Genomic DNA, 23,250 nt, shown 5'->3' on the forward strand with positions numbered 1-23,250 from the left:
CTTTGCCGTTGTGCATCTTGATACCCGTCGGTACTCCTCAAAGCTGATAGCACAATTGAGCAGATTTATTGCCTTGGCATTTAACTCCACCTTCTTCCTATCTTCCTCGGTCCATCTTGCTTCTGGTTTGAGAGAAACAACTCCTTCTGCACTTGTGGTAGTTGGATATTGAGGCCCTTCGAGAATAATCTTCCAAAGTCTGTAATCCACTGCTTGTATGAATATTTTCATTCTCTCCTTCCAATAGGTATAATTTTTCCCATTGAAAAGAGGGGTCTGTTGCTTGATTGTCCTTCAGTTAGATTATAAGACACCACATTTGCGCCACTGTTTTCTGCCATGAGGATCTTTACTCCAAGCTGCAAAGCTTGATCTCTTTGAGACCAAGCTCTGATACCAATTGATGGTTTCAGTGGCTAAGAGAAGGGGGGGTTGAATCTTAGCCCCTTTTTGCTTGATAATCCTTGCTGGACTTAGAGGAGACTTTTCTGTTTTTAGCTCGTCCCTAGCCACGAGACATTTTCATTTTGTCTCGTCACTTGGCACGAGACATTTTTTGTTTTTGCTCCTGTGCAGTAGAAAACAGAAATGAAGTAGGAGAGGAAGAAAATTACACCAAGATATATCCTGGTTCGGCTGCTAAGTGCAGTGCAGCCTACATCCAGTCTCCATCACAACAATGATGGAATTTCACTATAATCAAACAGATTACAACTTGTAAAGTGCTAACCCAACTTACAAGGGGATTCCCACAGAATCATGAAACACAACATAGATGAACAAAGGAACTCTAAGACATCTATGGCTTTTTCTTTTAATTTTGCACTTTCTGCCTTTTTCCGCTCTATGGCTTTTTCATTACAAACCTCACTGTTTGCCTTTTACCATGAGACTCAAGACATGACAAAATTAAATAGAAAAATACAAAACTGAATACATTGAAGGAGAAGAGAAAACTGTTAGCTCAGGTAGCTCTGAGAACTCTGTGCCTTGCACTCTCAAATTTTCTCCTTGCTTCAAACAATGGCTGTCCACCCTTAATATAGAAGAGGGGAGCCTCCACTTATTGAAGCCAAAACCGAACCAACTTCTTCCTCCTTCAACAAAACCGGTTCGGCCACATAGAGAGAGAAGAGATAACCATGCAATAACCAACATGCAATTACCTCTAGTCCTTTCTTGATCATCACCCTTCATCAATCCGAGCTCTCCATCCTTGGCTTGCTCTCCAAGATGAAATTCTGGCCCTTGATGCTTCATGATGATGATGACTTCATCTGCTTCAATCTCTGCCTTCAACCATCACTTCGCCACTCTAGCTACTTCCTGTGGTGGTTGAGCAGAATCGAAGACAAGCCATGCTTCAAGAATCTCCTCCAGCTGGCCGAATCTTCTTCTTCCATTTTGAGCATGAAAGACTCAAGATAACCTCACCAAATCTAACCACATTTGGTGAATATCTTAGCCACAGCTCATTTTTATTTTAGTATGTTTTCTTGCCATCATTGTGATGGTCTTTAGGCTTGCTTTCTCTTCATCTCGGTAGCTTACTTTTGCTTCCATGGCTGCCAATATTTCCTGAGTAATGACCGAAGAGAGAAAGAGTTGTGAGAGAGAAGAAAGAGAATATGGACATTAACTAAAGTGGTTTGATAAAGCAAAGTAAATGTTTACTTCCCTTTACTGAGTAACGTGTAGCTTCAATAATGTCCATCAAATCAAAGTCACTCATGTTCTCTCTCATAGTTCCCATGCAATACATTGCAATTAAATGAATTTTGGAATCCATCTAATGTTTGAATCTTTGGATCCGTTGAAAGCAATTTTGCTTTCTTCCTTCTTTGGTTTCGGATCATGCATGAGGAACTCTTATAACATATGGGCTTGATTGCAACAATATTTGATCTTGGCCCATTAATAACATTTGCTTTCCTGATAAAACTTGGAGCATGCATAAAACAAATGGAAAGCATGTAACACACTTGGGCTTGGAGCAATCAAAATTATTTGGCCCAAGTAACATTAAATCAGCCACATTCATTTTTTGTTATTAAAACCAAGGCTGAGTGTAAATTGGGCTAGCACAATAAATTTGTTTTCGGCCCAATATTAATCCTGCACAACAAAATTATTTTAATTAACACATTAACCAAGATTAGCTTAATAATTTTGCTGTTAATAATGTTTGATCATCATCAATTTAGTTTAGAGTTTTCCAAACTCATCAGCAAGCATTTCGCGTGTTCTTCTTCGGTTCAGGAATATATTAGGATGTCATCAATGAAGATGACGATGAATTTGTCCAACAAAGGATGGAAGATCCGATTTATGTAATCCATGAACACCGTCAGGACATTAGTTAACCCAAATGACATTACCGTATATTCATAGTGGCCATAGCAAGTTCTAAAAGCGATTTTCGGAATGTCTTCGTCTCTTACTCTTATCTGGTGATAACCAGACCTCAAGTCAATTTTAGAAAATACTCCAGCTCCCTATAATTAGTCCATCAGGTAATTGATTTTTGGCAACGAATATTTGTTTTTTTACTGTAACTTTGTTTAATTGCCGGTAATCTACACACAGATGCATACTTTCATCATTTTTCTTTACCAGTAACACCGGCGCTCCCCACGAATAAACACTTGGTCGGATGAACTTTTTACTCATCAATTCTTCCAACTGAGTTTTGAGTTCAACCATTTCCAATGACGACATTTGATAGGGGGCAATCGAGATTGATATAATATCTATTTTGTCTTTCTTAATAATGTTGACATTATTGGTCCCTTTTATTCATTAAAATTTCCTAATGGTATTTGGCACTAATTTTTCAATAATTTTATGACATGTGACACCAAAGTGACATGTGAACAAATTATGTTTTGTCACGTAACACCATCATCTACATTAATATGTCACGTATTCACATATTTTTAACTGATTCATCTTCACTCTATTATATATTGATGAATAATATTCTGATACATGACACTTATAGTTTACATTAGCATACCACGTTATCATGTTATTAACAAAAAATAATTAAGAAACCAATATAAGTCATGAATGTAAATTTTGGAGATAAATTAAAATTTTAGAGAATAAATTAAAAAATAAAATTTTATGACCAATTTAAATATTAATCGAAATAAATGCATTAAAAATTAGGTTTTTAGATTTATTTTTGGAGATAAAAAAATTTAATAGTAAAAATTAATAAAAATTTAGAGTATATTTAGTTTGTATTTTTATTTTTTATTTTTTTAATATTTTTTATTTTTTAAATTTTATAAAAAAATAAAAATAAAAGATAAAAATAAAAATTATTAAAAATAAAAATAGAAAATAAAAACGTAGCAAAGAGAGTGTTAATTGGCAACCCAGTCACCAAAGGTCATTTATTCCCAATGATGAGATTCGGTACTGTTTGAACCAGGAAGAATACATGTTTTTGTTTTTTTTCCCTCGTTTCTATTCCTTTCTTTCCGGTCATTGGCATCTAACAATGCTGATCGCTGTAGCGGGAACATTTATAAAGAGGAGACACGGAAAGGATCAGCTACCACCCAATTTCTTTATTATCATTTAATTTAATTATGCACCAAACTTCTTCCGTTATGTTTCGATTCTCCTAGGAATTTTCTGGTTAGGGTTTTCCTTCGCTACCTTTCTTCTTTGATCAGCATCAGCTGTAAGTCGTTTCATTTTGAATCTCGTTTGATTTCTCTGCTATCGGTTCTTCCTCTGATTTATTTGAATGAACAATGCGGTTTTTGACCTTTGTTATCTGTTGCAAATATTGGTGTTGTGTTCCATAGAGTTGAATAAGCTAAATTATTGTTTGTGAAAAAAAAAATGCCACTCGTGTACTTTTCAAGATTGGGCACTGCAATTCAAAGTTCAAATGTAGGAATAGGTGGTGGAACCATAAGTTCTGTTGTTTTCGGTGTTCTGATTGCACGAGGGAAGTTGTTGTTTAGTACTACCAAGTTTTGTCACCCTGTAAACTTCGAAGCTTGTACCTATTTGGTTAGACAGAGAAGAACATTGTCTGTAATTGGCACACCATTTCCCACAGTGTCTATGGATTCTGCTCTCACTTCTCGCTTATCTGCAGCTGCAATCAGTGAATGCTCTGATGATAAGTTAACTTTGAGGTATCGTCGCCATTCACTGTCAAGAAAGGTTGTGAGTAATCTGTGTTTGAGGACAGGTTTGGAGAATGGTAGAAAAGTGGGCATGAAAAGCTCTTGGCAACCCGAAAATCGTACAATTTATAGCTATCTTATTGCTGCAAGGACCTTGCACTCTTCTTACCTCTGCACAGAGTTGGCATCTAGAGGTTTCCATGGATCATCATCATGCGCTATTTCAGGCCCTGCTCATGGTGTACGTCATGACACTTGTGCTTGTAAAGAGAACTCAACAAATTCTTCTATTTCATCTAAACCGTATGTTCTCTCTCCCTTCAATTGAAATGTATCCAAAAAATAGAAAAGAATTTTCTACATTCAAATCAATTATTTAAATATCACGGTGAAGCTTTCTCTCCCCTCTCCCCTCCCCTGCGTCGCACACCCTCTTTTCCCCTTTTTCGGTGTCAGGGGAAATTAGTTACTTTTTCCCAGTTTGTTTGTGATTGTACTGGTAACAAAAGTGTATTCTATTTAAGTACATTTCAAAACAGATTGAAGAATGAAGATATATATTCAACATAAGAACTCTGAATACTTGTATTTTGAGAAGCAAATATTTTAGGATGACTCAAAATTTTAGCGTTAGTACTTGGCAATTAAAATTTACAGTGGAATTCCAGTCTCATTGCTTTACTATATGGTTGGACGATAATTGCAGGAAAGCTCCTTTAGGTAAAACCCTTAAATTAGCATCTGGATCATGCTACTTACCCCATCCTGATAAGGAAGAAACCGGGGGAGAAGATGCTCATTTTATATGCTCTGAGGCACAAGCTATAGGACTGGCTGATGGTGTTGGTGGCTGGGCCGATCATGGTGTTGATGCTGGACAGTATTCTCGTGAGCTCATGTCCAATTCAGTGGCTGCTATTTCGGGGGAGTCCAAAGGTTCAATTGACCCAGCAAGGGTGTTGGAAAAAGCATACTTAAGTACAAAAGCTAAGGGTTCCTCCACAGCATGCATTATCACACTTACTGATCAGGTTACCTTCACCTTTGTATGATGAACTGATAATATTATTCCTTCAGTGATAATATATTAAAATGGTATAGTTCAAGTACATGCTTAACACAACACTAATCCAAATATCCAATAGTTATAAATTTATAATGGCTCTAGTCCCCTCAAACTTTATTGTGTTTTAAATTTTAAACATGTTGACACACTAATAGCAATAGCTCTGACATTACATATTATATTTCTACGTATATCAGTTTTCTGACTCCTTTGATGCCTTTTCCCCCCTTTTGGGATTCTTTTGTGTTTGTGACTGAATGGTACAATTTCCTACGAAACTAGTTAGTGATATATTTGGTCTCTCAGCATAATTTTCACGGTTTCTAGTGACATTATGTTATAAATAATCAGTTCTGGTACATCATTTTATTTTTGACAATTTTCTTTACTCATGATACTGCAGTGGCTTCATGCTATTAACTTGGGAGACAGTGGTTTTATGGTGATCCGTGATGGGTGCACTGTATTTCGGTCCCCGGTGCAGCAACATAATTTTAATTTCACTTATCAGCTGGAAAGTGGAAATAATGGCGATTTACCTAGTTCTGGTCAGGTAAGATGCACAGGATTGTAAGGGAATGTTACTGCATTAGTTAATAAAATCTTTTAATTTCTGTTGGTGACGAATATCACATGATTTTGCTAGTGATCCTGTACACCTTTTGCAGTGCATACGATTCCTTCATGGTTTCATTTCCTTGTGTGTATGTGTTTGTGTTATATTGTGATTTTGTTTAAATTCTAGAAAAAAGATTTATTGACAGCTTGTGCTGTTTGTTGAATTTATAATAAGGTTTAATTATCCTGTTAGTCTTTATAGTTTTACCAAATTTGCAATTAGATCCTTATACTTTTTTCCTTTTCAACTGGGTCCTTACATTGCTTTTAACTTTGTAATTAGCTCCTTTCTGTGAATGTTACATTTAATGGAATATTCCTCCCAAAAAACATGTAGTTAATGATCTAATTAGGTTATTAATTATGGATACTTTCAATTTGTAGAGAAATATTCCATTAACTCTTAACATTCTTTATGCTAGTAAGGACCTAATTATAAAATTAAAAATAGTGTAAGGACCCAATTGAAAGAGAAAAAATATAAGGATCTAATTATAAATTTAGTGAAATTATAAGGACCAAAAAAATAATTAAACCTTATAATACTTTATGTGTCGTATTTGATTTGTTTAATCTTTAATCAAGTTTTTAATCCCTTTATTTACAGGATGTATTGATTATAGTGGTTTCTTTAAGTCCTATAGTAGTTTTGTTGATTTACTCTCTGTTCAATGTAGTCCCACAGTCAATTATCATATTAGACTATTATGATGTGCTCTTTAGATATGTTATCTCCGATCAGCTGTAAGTGAGATGTGAAATTTGAAAGTAACTTGCAGCATAAACACCACCAGTTAAAGTAGTCTACTTTAGATGGAAGTTTACTGTAGGCTGTAGGACATTGAAAGATATGGTAAATCCTGGTACTGTGTCTTTAAGAAAGTTGGAGAAATGCAGACAAAGCTTACTACCATTTAAGTATGATCTTGTTAATGCTAGCATATTACTTGCATTCATTATAACAAGCCATTAAAACTTTTGGTGGTTATCTAATTCTTTTCAGACAGTTTTTTATATTTTGTCTCAATTATTCCCTTCTATAACATGCGAATGGCATCCATATCCTTAAGTAGTTCACCATTGCCATAGTCAATAAACTAGTTAATCTTCTTGAATATTTGTTTATCTATGCTTCTTGTTGGACTTTTATGTGGATTGCCTTGTTCATGTCAGGTTTTCACAATTCGTGTTGCTCTTGGTGATGTCATAGTCGCTGGTACGGATGGGTTGTTTGACAACTTGTATAATAATGATATCACGGCAGTGGTGGTTCATGCCAAAAGAGCTGGCTTAAGCCCTCAGGCAACGGCTCAGAAAATAGCTGCACTGGCACGCCAACGGGCACAGGACAAAGACCGGCAGACGCCTTTTTCAACTGCTGCTCAAGATGCTGGGCTCCGTTACTATGGTGGCAAGCTTGACGACACAACAGTTATCATTTCATATATTACCGGCTCTGAAGATGCCTAAAATCCAATCCAGTTCTCTTGTACATACTCTTTTTGTCCTCATGCGCACCATGCAGCATATGTGATTATTATAAATAAAAGGTTTAAACATTGTTACCCTCCAGGAAATGATGTTAGTGACAACCAATTCAGAAATGTAGGTCCGAATTTAAAGTTTTGACCGTCCAAATTTTGTTTGTAAGCAACCAGCCTCTTAAGTTGGATGTTGTTTTGCTTGGTTGTTGGTTTTGGCACTGAGCAGGAAAGTGTGACAAGCATTCAAATTGAAATAATGTAAATGAGAGTTCAGGTTCCTTGAGTAATGAATGAGCCTTTGCAATAGTTTGGCGCTTGTTGCGAATGTATTATCGATTTTTCTCTGGCACGATTGGCTCTTTTCCCGAACCATATGTTCTGGTATTGCATGGGCCCCTTATCTTCGTGCCTAATCAGGAATCCCGTGATGGATGCGTTTCATCTACGTATATCGGAGGTTACGGAAAATCTGAATTACTGAAAAATTATTGAAAATAAGAAACTTTGAACTAGTGAAATGAATGCATAAATATATAACAAAAATTATATGAAGAGTGCTACGTGGGGCCAAAATTTCATATTTTTCTCTTGTGACATCGGTTCCTATTCCTAATGCCAACTCTTGAATAGCCAAAAATATGATAGGAAGAGACAAAATCAGAGAAGTGGCAGAGGGTGTGGTGGCCGCATTGAAAATTTTAAGCGAGAGGGGATTTAATTAGTATCCCAAAGAAGAATTGAGGGAAAAGATTTCTTCAAAAAGGCATGGAGTAGAGTGGTCGAGTTATCAGCATCACTTTTTTATAGTTTTGTTTCTATCCTTTAAAGTATTATCCCAAGTCACTCATATCTTGTGGCTTGCCAATGGCAATTGGTCTTCGGCGCACCTTCTCTGTCGTATTGTGGTAGTTACTTCCCTTTCAGAATTCGTGCCTGTTCTCGTCTGTGTCTCTGATTCATAGCAGGCAGAGGCAGTTACAGTTCAAAACAAACTTTCCATTACCCTCCGCTGCGTTCCACGTTTTCCCGCCAATTTTTAATCCTGAATTAGTTGACAGTTATTATTAATTATTAATAATAATGGAGAGGTTTTACTCCTCTTCTTATTCTTCACAACAAGGGGAAAGCGGTTTCTACACGAGTCCAAGCACGCCAAGCAGAAACTCCGATGTGGATTTCAACGATGTGTTCGGAGGGCCGCCACGGCGGTCTTCCATTAACAGCGAGATTCGGCATAGCCTCAGCTACAGCAGGTTGCAGGATTTGAGTCAAGAAGGAGAAGGAGAAGAAGGCGAGGCTCCAAGTTCGTGTGCGTGGCGTCCTGAGCGGGAGAGACCAGTGTTTGGAGGGGAAGATTTCGTGAATCGGAGGCGTTATTCAAACAAGAACAGTGACTTCTACGATGATATATTCAGAGGCGATGAGTCTCCGATCAGGAATAGGGATCAGAGTCAAAGCCCTTTCCCCAGCAGAGTTTTGAGCCCTTCTCTTGCTGACCCTCTCTCCTCTTCTCTACCTTCGAACTTCAGGTTTTCCTCATTAACCTATCCTTCTCGTGCGGATTATTGATGATTTTTAACAAACTCATAAAATTGAATCCAAATTACGGATTAGTTAATCATCACTATTGTTCCCTATTTGAGTCTCTCCTTCAGTAAGCAATTTTGAATTAGAAACACTGTTGTAATCGTTTATTGTGTGGGATGATATCTGTGTTTTGAACTTTTAAACTAACTGTGGGGGATAGGATAGCAACGTTACCCGGACGCGCGGTACCCACTCTCCCCTATCCGGTCCAAGTGGGGTAATTACCCGACCCAGTCTAGGGCGGACAGGGTCGAATTTAAAAAGTACTCATCTTGGTATATATAAAATTATGTATGTGATGATAATTATATAAATTTTAAAATGTAATTTTATTTATTAAATTTTTAAAATTACAAGGGTGAATAGAGATAAGAGGAATATACACAAAGACAGGTTAGAGTTCAATTTTTTACCATGAATAGATAGGACAAAAACTGTCCCGAATGTTACCTTACTTGATACGTTCAAATAGTAGACTACTATATGACAATATGTATTAAACCATCGATTTTTAGTGTTCAATTAGTGAATCAAATTCATTAGATTCATAATCATTGAAAGAAAATTGCAGATCGATAGCCATTGCTAGTTTTATTCATTTGGGACTGCTTCATGCATTGTTTTCAGCATGGATAATAACTTATCAGCTTCTAAGTTGTGAACTAAATGACTTGCTCATCTCCTATTGTGACTGATGCTAAGTTTCTAACTCCCGTCACTTTCCACTGACCAACCAGTCTTCCTGCCAAATTGTCAAAAGGGATGGACCTTCCAACATTTGGTTACTCTACCAGAAGTAGGAACCCACTTAACAACTTCAATGATGGTTTTGGTGCTTCGAATGGAGTAGGCTCTTCAGATTCTCATCTTTCAAGATTTTCAACCCCACCAACCAAGCACAAGGAGGATCCAAAGAATGCTTTAAAACCCGCTTATCGGCAGAGTCTTCTGTCGAAAGAGTTTTCAGATATAGAAAGTAACATGAAACAAGACCAATCTAACAGTAATGGCCAATTTCATTTCTCAATATACAAATGGGCAAGTAAAGGGGTGCCAATGGTTATGCCTCTTAGGACAGAGAGAAAAGATAAGCTTAAATTTGAGAGAAGCTCAAGCGCCAAGGAATGGGTGGCCAGTGAGATTACCACACAAAATGATAGTCCTGCATCATACAAAGCCTCCTTGTTATCGAGAAGCACAAGACAAGATGGATCAACCTCTCGTACAACTATTCAAAATGGGGCAGATTCTATTCGAATCACAGAACAAAGAGCTTCTTCCAAAGCTCAATCAGAGACGATGAGCAGCTCTCATACTGTAACTAAAGATGATCCTGGTAGTCCTATCTCATCTACTCATTCTGCGAGTGAGAAAACCTTCTCTGGAAAAAAAGAAGCAGCAAGTGGAAATCAGAAGCTTGAGACCAAAACATTACGTTCACTGTTAAATGAAAGTAATGCAATAGCGAAACAAGGTAAAGCCATATTCACCATCCACTTCTGTCTGTGTGTATGTATACTACTTTATGACTCCATTATAATGTTCTCAATTTCATATATCAGATTATAACGAGATCACTCGAAGGGAGAGACAAGATGAAAGTAAGATGAAAAGCACAAAAGAGTTGTCTAATTTTGATAACGTGAATCCAAATAAACGAGAAGAAACGACTGTTTCTGTGAAAGCTGTAGAGCATAGCAAAGCATCCCCTGGTTCCTTGAACTTTGGTGAGAATATGGGGAAAGACCGCATTAAAGGAAAGGTCAAAGAATTTGTCCGAATATTCAATCAAGAAGCTGCAACAAAACCCAGAGTTGAACCCAAATCTGAGGGTTCTTTATACAAGCAAAGAGATGCTTTCAGGACAAAGAACGGAGTAAGTGTCGGCAGTAAGAACTAATGAATAAGATGGATAGAAAAGAAAAATTCATATTATAAGAAGCTGTCAATAGTTATGACTATTCTTCAGTGTCAAGTTCATGTTATCCTAGCTTTACAACAATTAAGATGCTTACGGTTGCTCAATCTTATTTAGGCGGACGAGTATTCCGAACAGTCCAAGAAAGAAAGTTCCAGGGTAGAGTCCTCCAATGGGTCTTCTAATAATTTGTCTCAGCAGGATGATATCTCAGCATCAGGTACAGCTTAATTTTCTGAATTCTAGTGTAATATGACTGCTCTAACAAAGATTATGTGCGTAGCCTGCATGTAACAATAGGAAACATTTACAGGGCAAGCATCGAGCACATTCTAGTTTAAACATGCTTCTATGGTGATTTGTTATTTCCACATTGCATCCCTCCTAAGTTTCTGTTAAGCATGGTGCTGTAACAAAAATTGTGCTTTTCTCTATGGTCTGCATCCATTTCAATATGCAGTTGTGTTTACTTTTTACAAATTCAATGAATAATAGGGTGCCACCTTTTAAAAGAACTAGCATAAGCTGTTAATCAACTGAAGAGACTTTGTTAAAATATGAAATGACCGTGACACTTCCTTATTGTTGTAGAGCTTTTTATACTAATCAATGTTAAAATCTATATAGATTATAGACATGCTTTATATACTTGATGATTAAATATTGTGACAAAACAACTTGATTTCGTTACCAGCAACGCCAGATATTTCATTTACTGTTATCGGAGATAAGGATGGATCCTTCCATGGGAATTTCACGGTATTCAATTGCTGAGCTAAATTCCAATCTTATGTTTAAATTACTTTCGTTTTAGGAAATTTCTGTGAATATGCTCCTGAATTGAATATTACAGATACAAGTACTAGCAGAAGATGAGAATGATGATTTAAAAAGCCAAGATAACCAAGCAATCCAAGTAATTTGCACCAACTATCATGCTTTCTTTTTTTCAAGGTTGTCAATATTATGTGTATACATATTTCTGTATACAATGTAGGTCATTGACAAGAAGATACAACAATGGTCTAAAGGGAAGGAAGCAAACATACGCTCGCTACTATCGACGTTACAATTAGTAAGGAAAAATGGAGTTCTGTACTCCTTGCCGTTCTTCTTTCTTGTCAACAAAGATAAAAACATTTTGATGTGTCTAATTCCATTTTTAAAGGTTATTTCCTTGAGGTTGATAGATAAAATTCACTTTTACTAAACTGACATTGATTTGTATAATTAAAGGTGCTTTGGCCGGAGTGTGGCTGGAAGCCTGTGCCTCTTGTCGATATAATTGAAGGAAATGCGGTGAAAAGAGCTTATCAAAGAGCTTTACTTTGTCTACATCCAGATAAATTGCAGCAAAAGGGTGCTGCATCACATCAAAAATACATTGCAGAAAAAGTTTTTGACATCTTACAGGTAAACCTATATTTGTAGCTACTTAGTTGGATTGATATATATCATGTTATCTATTTCATGGGTATTGTCTAAAATCTTGCTTATTATTTGTTAGTCATACATATTGTGTGTCTCCTACATTTACGTAAGGTTTAATTATTCTGTTAAGTCCTCTAATTTTACCAAATTTGCAACTAAATTTTTATACTCTTCTTTTTTTAATTGAGTTTTATATTATTTTTAATTTTGTAATTAATTTTTTTTAATGTAAAAAAAATATTAAAATTAACTGAATATTTTTCTGCCAATTGAATGTATCCACATTTAAAAACTTAAGTAAATCTTTGACCCATATTTTTTAAAAGAAATATTCTGTTAATTTTAATATTTTTTTTAGCATGAACCTAAGAAGTTCATAAAAAAAATAAAATTCTGTAAATCGTTTTATTGGAGTAAATAATTAATATATTTTATTTAAGTAAAAAAGCATCCAAATACTTGGTAGGGACAATGAACCTAAGAAGTTCATAACATAACAGGTTCTTACAGTATTTTATTTGATTGAACATTACGAAGTATTTAATAGTCATCATTATTCTTAAATTCAGTTGACGGGTATTCATTGAACATGTTTTTACTAAAACCCGATCACTAAGCGCATTTATTAAAAACTTACAATACAGGAAGCATGGACGCAGTTCAATATGCTCGGTGCACTTTAACTAGTAATTACTCAGACCCGAGGAAAGGTTCTTTTACAGTCTCAATGGGATATATATATTGTGCTTATTAGGAGTGCAAGTGATTACTTCATAGCTGAAGCTGTTTTCATTGTAAGGTTATAAACTTGTAATTGATAATAAATGATCGATTTCACGAAAATATATTTTCAAGTTTGGTATACAAATGCAAGTGTTCACTTGAGAGCCTATAAGCCTCTTCTGTCTTCCTCCTTGATTCCTTCCGAAAAAGATCTTTTAAACTAACAATGTTAATAAAGTGGTAAAATAATATTTAATCACTTTTAAATTTGTAACATTTATTATCTGTGAGTCTTATTATTTTAATTTAACGGTGATTCTGTGATTAATGGTATATTTTTTTTTTCTAAAGTGACAATACAACTTTAAATCTGGATTCCTTCCTTTCATATTTGTTACATCTTCATACAGTATCAATTCTTGATAATATTAAATATCGTTAGCACACACAAATTTTAGCCGTCGTTATTTGGATGATTGGCTTTCTGTTATCTAATGGATGACAACACTTGGATTGAATTTCGTCAACAACAAAATAACTTTTTCCTTATTGTTTAAAACTTCATATTTTTGTATTTTCTACGGTTTGAAGCTCCACATAATTTTATAACAATAGGATTAAACTTCAACAAAATGAACACTTTTTTGGGATATGAAACTCTAAATATGCATGTTTTTTAAGGTTTAAAATAAAAAAATTTTGGGATTGAATTTAGTCAACAACAAAATAACTTTTTCCTTATTGTTTAAAACTTCATATTTTTGTATTTTCTACGGTTTGAAGCTCCACATAATTTTATAACAATAGGATTAAACTTCAACAAAATGAACACTTTTTTGGGATATGAAACTCTAAATATGCATGTTTTTTAAGGTTTAAAATAAAAAAATTTTGTAGTGACGAAGTTCAAAGTAACCCTCCCCAACCCCACCCCCCTCTTTCGCAAAAAAAAAAAAAAAAAATAGAAAAACAGATCAACGTATCACTTTAGGGTTGGAAACTCTAATTATATAATGGCAGGGGCTCAAATATCAAAACACCCAAAAAGTAAAACACTTTTAACTTTTAGGGTTTGAAACCCTAAATTTATGTTATTTAGGGGTTGAATCTTTAAATAACTTTATGCAGTGGGAGTTCAATAACCCCGTCCTCCAAAACAAACATTTTTTTTTTGCATTTAAAACAAAAAATTTATATATTTTCTAAAGTTTGATATCCTAAATAATATTTTAGTAGGCACTGGATTCGATAGTTTCAGAACGTTTGAACCATAAATGATCCCATAACAAAACATATTTTTTAAGTTTTTTTAACAACTGCTAAATAGTTCTTTTCTAATTTTAATTACAAATGAATCCCATATATTTTATTTAATTATAAAAACTATTTTTTATTTTATAAATTATTATTTTATCAGTCATCTATTATGTTTATTAACAATCAAAATAAAAAACAATAACGAATTAGATCTTCGATTCCATTGATCGTAATAAACTTTTTGGCAATTTCAATCGATTAAAAGTTTATATTTGATTCGTGACGTTCGTCCAGGGCTGTGAAATCGTGTTTATTTGAAAATCAATCGATTGGATTATCAAAACAATCGATTGAATTTCAGGTTTTTCATGACTCAATTGATTGGATTACAGGTTATCACAAAACAATCGATTGAAAATTGCAGCATGGTTTTCGCAAAAATCAATCGATTGGTCATATTACCCAATCAATTGAACGATGACTAAAATGTTGGTTTTTTAAAATTCAATCGATTTCTTATACTACCCGATCGATTGAATGCTCCAAAACAACTTGAGGTCTCACAATTCAATCGAGTGGTTGTGTTACCCAATCGATTGAAGTCATCAAAGCAATATGGATTTGCCCAATTCAATCGATTGGTTGTGTTACCCAATCGATTGAATTGTGTACTACGCCATTTTCAATTTTCTCATCGTTTTTATAAGTTATTTTATTATTCATCTATCTTAATGTTAAAATTCTATCTTCAATTTTTAAGACTTTATTTTGATTTAGATACTCTAATCTTATCTTTTCTTTAATATTAACATTATAAATTGGTGAATAATCTATCACCAATTATTCAATCCCACCATTGAAATCGTGTATCAATCTCTTTATGTATCATGAGAGAGTGGTGAAGGCTTATGCCTCGATGTCTAGGTAGTTATAATGTCTCTTGACTTACCCTTTTTTGAAATCATGTATTGACTGGTAATGAATGTTCTTATTTTTTATAGGGAATTCGTTGCTTGAAATGTTCCTCCTTTTTGAGAAATTCATATCAAACACCCCCAACTAGAAATACCGGTGGTGCAGGGGATATCGGTGGTGCAGGACATATTCAATATTCTCCTGTTTTAACTGCTTTTTATGTCTGCTCAAATGTTTAATATTGAAATCCAATTATTCTTCTGTGCTCTTCATTATGCAGAATGGCAAATTTCCGAGTGATGCTGGTGTCATCCCTGGAGCTGTGAAACAGATGTTCGATCTATTGGAGGCTCAGAATGCAGAGCATAACATGAAAGTAATGTTATTAGAGCTTTACAATGAGAAAATAATGGATCGTGTGCCTCCTGAAAAAACTGTAAAATCTGAAAATGATAAGTCTAAAAATCCTATCGCTCTAATGGAGGATTGGAAAGGGGACTTCCATTGTTAATCTAGGAAGAATTGATTAAAAATTTGTAATATATATACTTCATATATGTCTTAGCAATATATGAACAAATTATTAAAATGCTTTGATATATATTGCATGGTATTTTTTTTTTCTAGTCAAGATTCAATAGAGAGGTCAAATCTTGAACAAATGAAAAGAACAAAATAGAATGCAAACAAATAAAAAGATATGAAATTTTTTTACATAAATTAATTATATAAAATAAAATATAATTCACAAGACATAAAATTTGTATGAAATTGTTGTTGAAATAATAAATGAAAATGACATTACTTCATCGTAAAAATATGAGTTTTTAAAACTAAAATATCTCTATAGTGCATAGAAATAGAGAAAAATTGTAAAAGCTTTCGATCGATTGAATTGGGTAAATTCATATTGTTTTGATGACTTCAATCGATTGGGTAACACAATCAATCGGATTGGGTAACACAATCAATCGATTGAATTGTGAGACCTTAGGTTGTATTGAAACATTCAATCGATTGGGTAGTATAAGTAACCGATTGAATTTTAAAAAACTCATATTTTAGTCATCGTTCAATCGATTGGGTAATATGACTAATCGATTGATTTTTGCAAAAACCATGCTGCCTTGCAATTTTCAATTGATTATTTTGTGATAACCTGTAGTCCAATCGATTGAGTTATGGGAAACCTGAAATTCAATCAATTGTTTTGATAATCCAATCGATTGATTTTCAAAGAAACAGATTTCACAGCCGGATTAAATATAAACTTTTAATCGATTGGAATGGCCAAAAAGTTTATTACGATCAATGGAGGATCTAATTCGTTATTGTTTTTTATTTTGATTGTTAATAAACATAATAGATAAATGATAAAATAATAATTTATAAAATAAAAAATAGTTTTTATAATTAAATAAAATATATAGGATTAATTTGTAATTAAAATTAGAAAAGGACTATTTAGTAGTTATTAAAAAAACTTAAAAAACATGTTTTGTTATGAGACCATTTACTGGTCCAAACGTTCTGAGACCATCAAATCCAGTGCCATTTTAGTAATAGAAAGCTCCAAATTTTAATAATTTTTTCCATTAAATTTATGTTACTCCACACACGAATACAGCTTATCTGCCAAAAAGAGTTCAATAAATATAATTAACTTAGTTTTTGTTAGTTCCTATAATATAATCAAAATTTTAATTTAGTTCCTAATTTTAACACTTTGTAACTAAATCTCTAAGTTAGATAAAAACTTTTAATTAAATTTTTTAAAATTTTAAAATATTCAGCTCAAAATTTTTTGATAGATCATGTTACATAAAAAACAGAATAAGTTACTTAAATAAAATAATTAGAATCTAAATTTACTAGATTACAACTTTTTAAAATAGCATGTGTTTGCAATTTTTCTATATCTATATAAAATTATAAATCGCTACAGGGTTCAGGTTTCAAACTGAACATAATCCATGGATTGTGTAGCGTTTCTAAAAGAAAACAATGGGTAGCATAATCCCTGATAGCCTGTAGCAGATTATGTATACGTAAAGATTATTTCTGTTTATGTAACAATTATGCATGGAATGAAATAAATAATAGGATGAGATTGAATAATGAAATGAATGGAATGAAATGAATACAAATTATAGATTTTTATTATCATTCAATTAAACTTATCCATTTTTTTATACGACTATATCCGATTGATTATAGTTGTAAATTTCTTTTATCTTCACAGAATATAAAAGTTAAATTCTTTCATTAAACACTCTCAAAATAATAAAAATAATTTATAATATTTTTAAAAAATAATTTTAAATATATTTTTTATACATATTTAAAATTATTTTTTAAAAATATTACAAATTATTTTCATTATCTCTTGAGAGTGTTTATGTTCTGTGAATATAAAAGAAGTTTACAATTATAATCAATCATTCAGTCGTATAAAAAAAATGATAAATTTAATTGAATGATAATAAAAATCTTAAATTTTTATTCATTTCATTCTATTATTTATTTTATTATTCAATTTCCAACTTATTATTCATTTCATTTCATGCATAATTATTACGGAAATAGAGATAATCTCCACATATACATGATCCGCTATAGTGTTAAAAATTATGTAGAGTATCATTATTTTCTTGTACCCCGTAGCAATTTATGTAGAGTATCATTTCCTTCAAAAACCGCTACACCCTCTAGCGAGTTCTGCCTAACTCGCTTTTCCACATAAACCATGGATGCCAGAGTTCTGCCCAACTCGCTTTTCCACATAAACCATGGATGCCTATAGCGGATTATGTTCAATTTGAAAACCGCTACACCCACCCTGTAACGATTTATATAGATATAAAAAAGTTACAAACACGAATGCTGTTTTAAAAAGTTATAATCTGGTACCTAAAAAACAAATGTTTCAAGAATTTTCATATTTTTTAACAAAAGAGTTGGCAAGTGCCTAATTAAAAATTATCTAATATCTAGTATAAAGGTAGGATTACAAACTTTTAAAATATAAAAAATTAATGAAACTAAGAATAAACAAAATAATTAAGCCTAAGTGATAATGGTTTCCAAATGGTATAAAATGGGTTTCTAATTCCAGGTTACAATCATGTTTTAGATCTGTTGTTTGACAAAATAGACAGTTTAGATAACTCTGCGCTTGGCAACAGAAAAATTTAAGAAAAAAGGAAACTTCAAAGAAAAAAAAAAAAGAAAAAGCAATTGAATCGTTAACCTCTTCTCCCTAAAGCAAATTATAATCAAAATCAACTGTTATATGCTAGACAACCTAACCCTAACTACGGGGAGGATCCTACAAGTAATTGACAAATTTAACAGAAAAATATAGATACAGAACCTATGCTCAGCCAGTGCCCAGCGGCATTAAGGTCCTAGAGGCATTTCAGATACATCATTTTCGACTAGGAATGCTTGTTCTGCACAGAATTTTCTATATTTGTATCTTTTTCTTTCAGAATAAATAACAGAACCATACAATGAATATACACAGACCAGGAATCCGAATTAGCATTGGGAAAACAAACCTGCAGAACACGAAACAGAAGATTCAGATCTAAGGTCACTAGGCCTTTCTAAATTTGTTAGGTCATTATGTTAGTCAAAAACGTCACAACACATGATATCCCTTGAAATCTTTGATGGGGAGCCTCAATAAAATTCACCAGGGATTATGTCACAATGTTGCTACTGGTCACATTATTTACATTAAAATTACACAAGATTGAGATGTTTAGATGAATGTAAATTAATAGGAACCCCCCTCAAGCAAGCTGTCCATTCATACAAATAACAATTTTGACACTAAAACTCGACTCGAACTACATATCATTTGAGCCTGAGGCCATGAAATTATCAATCGTCTTTCTGATGCAAAACACTAGGCAGACTATTATTACCATTCAGAGCAGCATGATATATTCGTTTTTCAGCGAGTCCAATGTCAGCAAGTATCAAATTACCCTGCAACAAGAGCATAGAGTAAACAAAATCAAGCTGGTACCAAAAGCAGTTAGTCAATAACATTTAAAACCATATACAAAACACTTGTTACTCCTTTTTTGCACCAAGGAGAGAACTGTCCTACATCTTGTCTCGATTTTGAAAATTTGGAAAGAATAAAGGATCAACAAGAATTTTAACACATGGATCAACCAAATTAAAATAAATTATAGCACGGAGAAGCAAGTGCTGTCTTGATGTCTTCTATTAGCATAAATTAATCAATTACAGCAATCGTATAAGCAAGCACCCTTGTATATTATATCTGTTTCCACAAAAAATCCAGAAGAAATACCTCAGTAGCCATCAATCTTCTAACATTATTGGCATATAGTTTAGGGTCATCCTTCTCCTGCTGTGAGGGATAGTAAACAGGTAACCGAATCACCTCCACATAATTTACAAATTGACATAGGAGAAAAATCACATGACGCACCTGCCAATGTAAATGTAATTCGATAGCATCAGACTTGCTAGTAAAAACCATGCTTCATTAGTATATAAGAAAAATTGCTTACCCCAGATATGGAATCCCAGGCAGGGCTAAACCTCTTGTAATGGTATCGTAAAATTACAGGAAGTACTGGTGCTTTTGCTAAAAAACCTCCTGTCTTGAATGGAAGGAGGTACTCTCCATTTGTGGTTGTACCTTCTGCAGAATATGCAAATAAATGAACAATATTAAACCAAATTATTACAGCATTTTAACACAAGTAGCTTAGAGCTTTAGACACTCAAATTACTTGCATAATTTATTTTTGGTAAAAGTTTACTTAATAATTTACTGATAGATAAAATGAGCAAAAGAAGAAATATTTCACCATATATTTTGACACTTATATCATCAGATAAATAAATATATATAGGATAGTTACGAATAACAAGAAAACAACCTACATTAACCATCTTGATGTTTATATATACCAAATTTACCTTAGTCATGTCAATCTGCACCAATATATATTTATTAAAGTTTGCAAAACAGGCGTACCCATATTGGTCAAATACATGTATTCTACATAAAGAAAGCAACAGTGAACTCAGCTCCAGAAAACTCAAAGGATGATAACCTGGGAATAGCATCATTACTGGAGCAGACTCATTTTGATGAGCTTCTCGAATTCTTTCAGTGACGATCGCTGCGGGAAGAAAGTCTAAAGGTTAAGCTACAATGTTAATTAACAATATGATGCCCCCGAAAAAGTTAATCTAACTGGAACACCATTTCAATGGGATATACATATATCTTTCCACTTCTGCACCAATATTTTCATTATGATACACAATATAATCTACCCACAGAATCAACCAAAATCTGATACAAGATTGTTTCATTAGAAACAAACAGAGCAGGGGAAGAAAGATGAATTCAAGGGCTTTTGCTTTATTCAAATACTGCAAGTTTTCATAATTAATACAAAGTGATGACATCAATAGTTTACCCACCTGAAACGCCCTTGAAGTCTGATGATTTTGATTCCCGCTGAACATAGACACATCCAAGGCACTTGCTGTCATAAAACATTCCATTATACGTAAGCAGTGGGATCTGAATATTCTCTTATAATAAAAAAAGACAATTGATGCCATTAAATAATGCAAAATGCACCCTTCTGGAACTGCATGTTTATCATTTCATTACACATGAAAGTTCAATTCTGCAGTGGAATTTGAGAGAGGATGTAGAGCAGCAGAATACCACAAGATCTAAAGTACATAAAATGAAGCAATATTATTAAATCATTGGAAATCCCCAAAAAAATGGCCAACAAACCTGATGAGCCCGACGAATGGAAGCTTAGACACAGATCTCTTCATGATGAAATCAAAGATTAGAGTGGAACAAAAGATAAATGTCAGTAACAACACCTATGAACAAGATACACTTGGGAAAAATTGTCATCTCACAGACCTTAGCAACAAAACTGGGGAATACAGAGGACATGTGATACAAAATATCCAAGTACGACACATGATTAGATATTACTACGCCAGGTCTTCCCACTTCTGGTTGAGTTTTGTCTCCATTCTGAAATTGTAAACAGACAAAAGAAATAAGTAGACTAAAATCAATTACAAAGACAGAACACTCTGCTTCCAGAATATTATGAAATTATATGGCTGGGAGCTTGTTATGTAATAACAGATAATTGCTAAGCTAAAACAGATCAGTAGCAGTAGTAGTTTTGCCGATTAGAAACGACAAACCAGCCATACAAATACCATACACAGAGTACCCTAATATCAAACGACATGCAAAATAATAAAATATTTTGATAATTCAAAAACCACAAAACATGAACCACTTGCTTCTCTATGTAACTCAAGTCAAACGTAATTAAAACACTCCATGATCATAATCTTATGTAATCATACTCTGAGAAGCTGAACGAATCGAATCAAATCAAATCCAGAATACCTTTGTGTGAGTGAAGGAGCTTCCATTTCCATCAGCATCGTGATGATCAGGGATATGAGACTCCGGGATCCAATAGAAGCCGAAGATAAAGAGCATGGACCTCGATAGAGCTCTCCCGCAGCGAACAATAACTGCCCTACGCCACCCGCCCATATGAGCGTAATCCTCCTGCTCGTCGTCGCGGTTAGGAGAAGAAAATAGAGTGCACACGCGACAGATGGCGTAGTAGAACACCAGGATGGTCATAGCAAGCACGACTCGTATGGGGAGCAGCGTGACGAGCGCGAATCCCAAGAGGAGCTTCTCCTTTGCCGGGAGGTCGCCGCGGCCCATGGTGCCGTACGCGTCGCGGCGGACGAAGGCGGCGTATTTCTTCTCCATGTCTTCAATGGTGTCGGATGTGGTGGTGGTGGTGCTGGTGGAGTCGGAGGACTTGAGCAGAGGGCGATCGTCACCTTCACCTTCTCCATCCCCGATGTTGGATTTGGAGATTCCATTGGCTTTGAGGTCTTTGGAATTTAGGGTTTTCAGTTCTGACTCCATGCTTCCAACTTGCATAACCATCGATCAGTGCTGACTTATTTTATTTATTATTAGTGACTATTTGTGTTCCATGTGAGTAGACATATGTACATAGATGGATAGGGTTTTGGAGTGCAAGAAGGTGAAATGCAAAGAGATTGATGGATAGGTATATGTTATGGTGATAGAATAGGTAAGGAAGGAAGGAAAAGGATGAAGCACGATGAAGAGTTCTTGCTTGCTTAACGCTGATACAGGTATGCAGATCTGAGATAAAGTGCTCAAATTCACAGTCACGCGCTCCTCACCCCTCCCTCCCACAATATACTATCTAAATTAAAAAGTGAGATATCAGATAACATAGTATATAGTTAAAAATCAGTTATTTATATTTTTATATATTATATATTAAAATATAAAATATACAAACACATTTAAAAAAAATATATAAAATAACTCATATAAATAAATATATAATAATAAAATATTTATATATATTAAAAAAATAATTAAAATTAAAATATTTTTTAAATACATACGCAATATAAAATTTAAATTTTTAATATTTATTTAAATAAATTAATATGTTAATTATTAGACCAAACCAACCTAAGTATACAAATTAGACAGTTTTTTTTTTTTTTGGTATAAAAAAGGAGGGCTAACACCCCCAAAAGAAAGAAAACAGGAGCTTATAACTCAACAACTAAACGGGGACTACTTACCCCTCTTACATCATCAACTAAAAGAGTTCTTATCCCTGTTGGGGGAAGATCAATAAAGTGATACCCAGGATCCATCTTCAAGCTTTCTGTTGCTAACCAGTCCGCACTTTTGTTACCTTCTCTGTAAGTGTGAGTAATTTTGATGTTCCATTCTTTCTGCAACCATCTTTCAATTCTCCTTATGCCAGCATTAGGGTGTTCCTTTTGGTTTTTCTTTCTTGTCAAAACTTCATAAATACTCATGGAGTCTGTTTCCAAAATTAAGTGTTTAATTCCCAATTCCCAGGCTGTTCTCAAGGCATTGCAAATTCCCCAAACCTCTGCCTGAAAAGCGGTGCAGCATCCCAAATTCGCCATAAATCCCGCCAGCCATCTTCCATGGCTATCTCTCAGCAGACC

General features: G+C 34.0%; 3 protein-coding genes across 4 annotated transcripts; 2 read left to right on the forward strand and 1 right to left on the reverse strand.

The window, feature by feature from the left end:
• The first annotated feature begins 3,368 nt into the window (after positions 1-3,368).
• LOC107610147 (putative protein phosphatase 2C 55) lies at positions 3,369-7,623 on the forward strand. Its single transcript, XM_016312233.3, has 4 exons — positions 3,369-4,454; positions 4,858-5,182; positions 5,621-5,770; positions 7,009-7,623. The coding sequence occupies exons 1-4, from the start codon at positions 3,859-3,861 to the stop codon at positions 7,303-7,305; spliced, it is 1,368 nt and encodes a 455-aa protein (XP_016167719.1). The 5' UTR covers positions 3,369-3,858; the 3' UTR covers positions 7,306-7,623.
• A 363-nt stretch (positions 7,624-7,986) lies between these two features.
• Positions 7,987-13,142, forward strand: JAC1 (J-domain protein required for chloroplast accumulation response 1). Its single transcript, XM_016312234.3, has 9 exons — positions 7,987-8,848; positions 9,644-10,380; positions 10,469-10,782; positions 10,942-11,044; positions 11,519-11,583; positions 11,678-11,740; positions 11,822-11,899; positions 12,061-12,237; positions 12,900-13,142. The coding sequence occupies exons 1-9, from the start codon at positions 8,400-8,402 to the stop codon at positions 12,936-12,938; spliced, it is 2,025 nt and encodes a 674-aa protein (XP_016167720.1). The 5' UTR covers positions 7,987-8,399; the 3' UTR covers positions 12,939-13,142.
• Positions 13,143-18,387: 5,245 nt separating this feature from the next.
• LOC107610149 (Phospholipid/glycerol acyltransferase family protein) lies at positions 18,388-22,483 on the reverse strand. 2 transcript variants are annotated; one of them, XM_016312236.3, is made up of 9 exons: positions 21,605-22,483; positions 21,098-21,214; positions 20,960-20,997; positions 20,632-20,696; positions 20,256-20,324; positions 19,704-19,837; positions 19,481-19,621; positions 19,083-19,146; positions 18,388-18,710 (listed from the first exon to the last, which is right to left on the reverse strand). In XM_016312236.3, the coding sequence occupies exons 1-9, from the start codon at positions 22,166-22,168 to the stop codon at positions 18,691-18,693; spliced, it is 1,212 nt and encodes a 403-aa protein (XP_016167722.1). In that variant the 5' UTR covers positions 22,169-22,483; the 3' UTR covers positions 18,388-18,690. The 2 variants fall into 2 exon arrangements, with proteins under 2 accessions (XP_016167722.1, XP_016167721.1); XM_016312235.3 differs by lacking the exon at positions 18,388-18,710 and having other exon boundaries at positions 18,809-19,146.
• Positions 22,484-23,250: the final 767 nt, after the last annotated feature.

The sequence above is a fragment of the Arachis ipaensis genome, chromosome B7, assembly GCF_059453495.1.
Source record: "Arachis ipaensis isolate K30076 ecotype BB chromosome B7, ASM5945349v1, whole genome shotgun sequence".
Classification (NCBI taxonomy): Eukaryota; Viridiplantae; Streptophyta; class Magnoliopsida; order Fabales; family Fabaceae; genus Arachis; species Arachis ipaensis.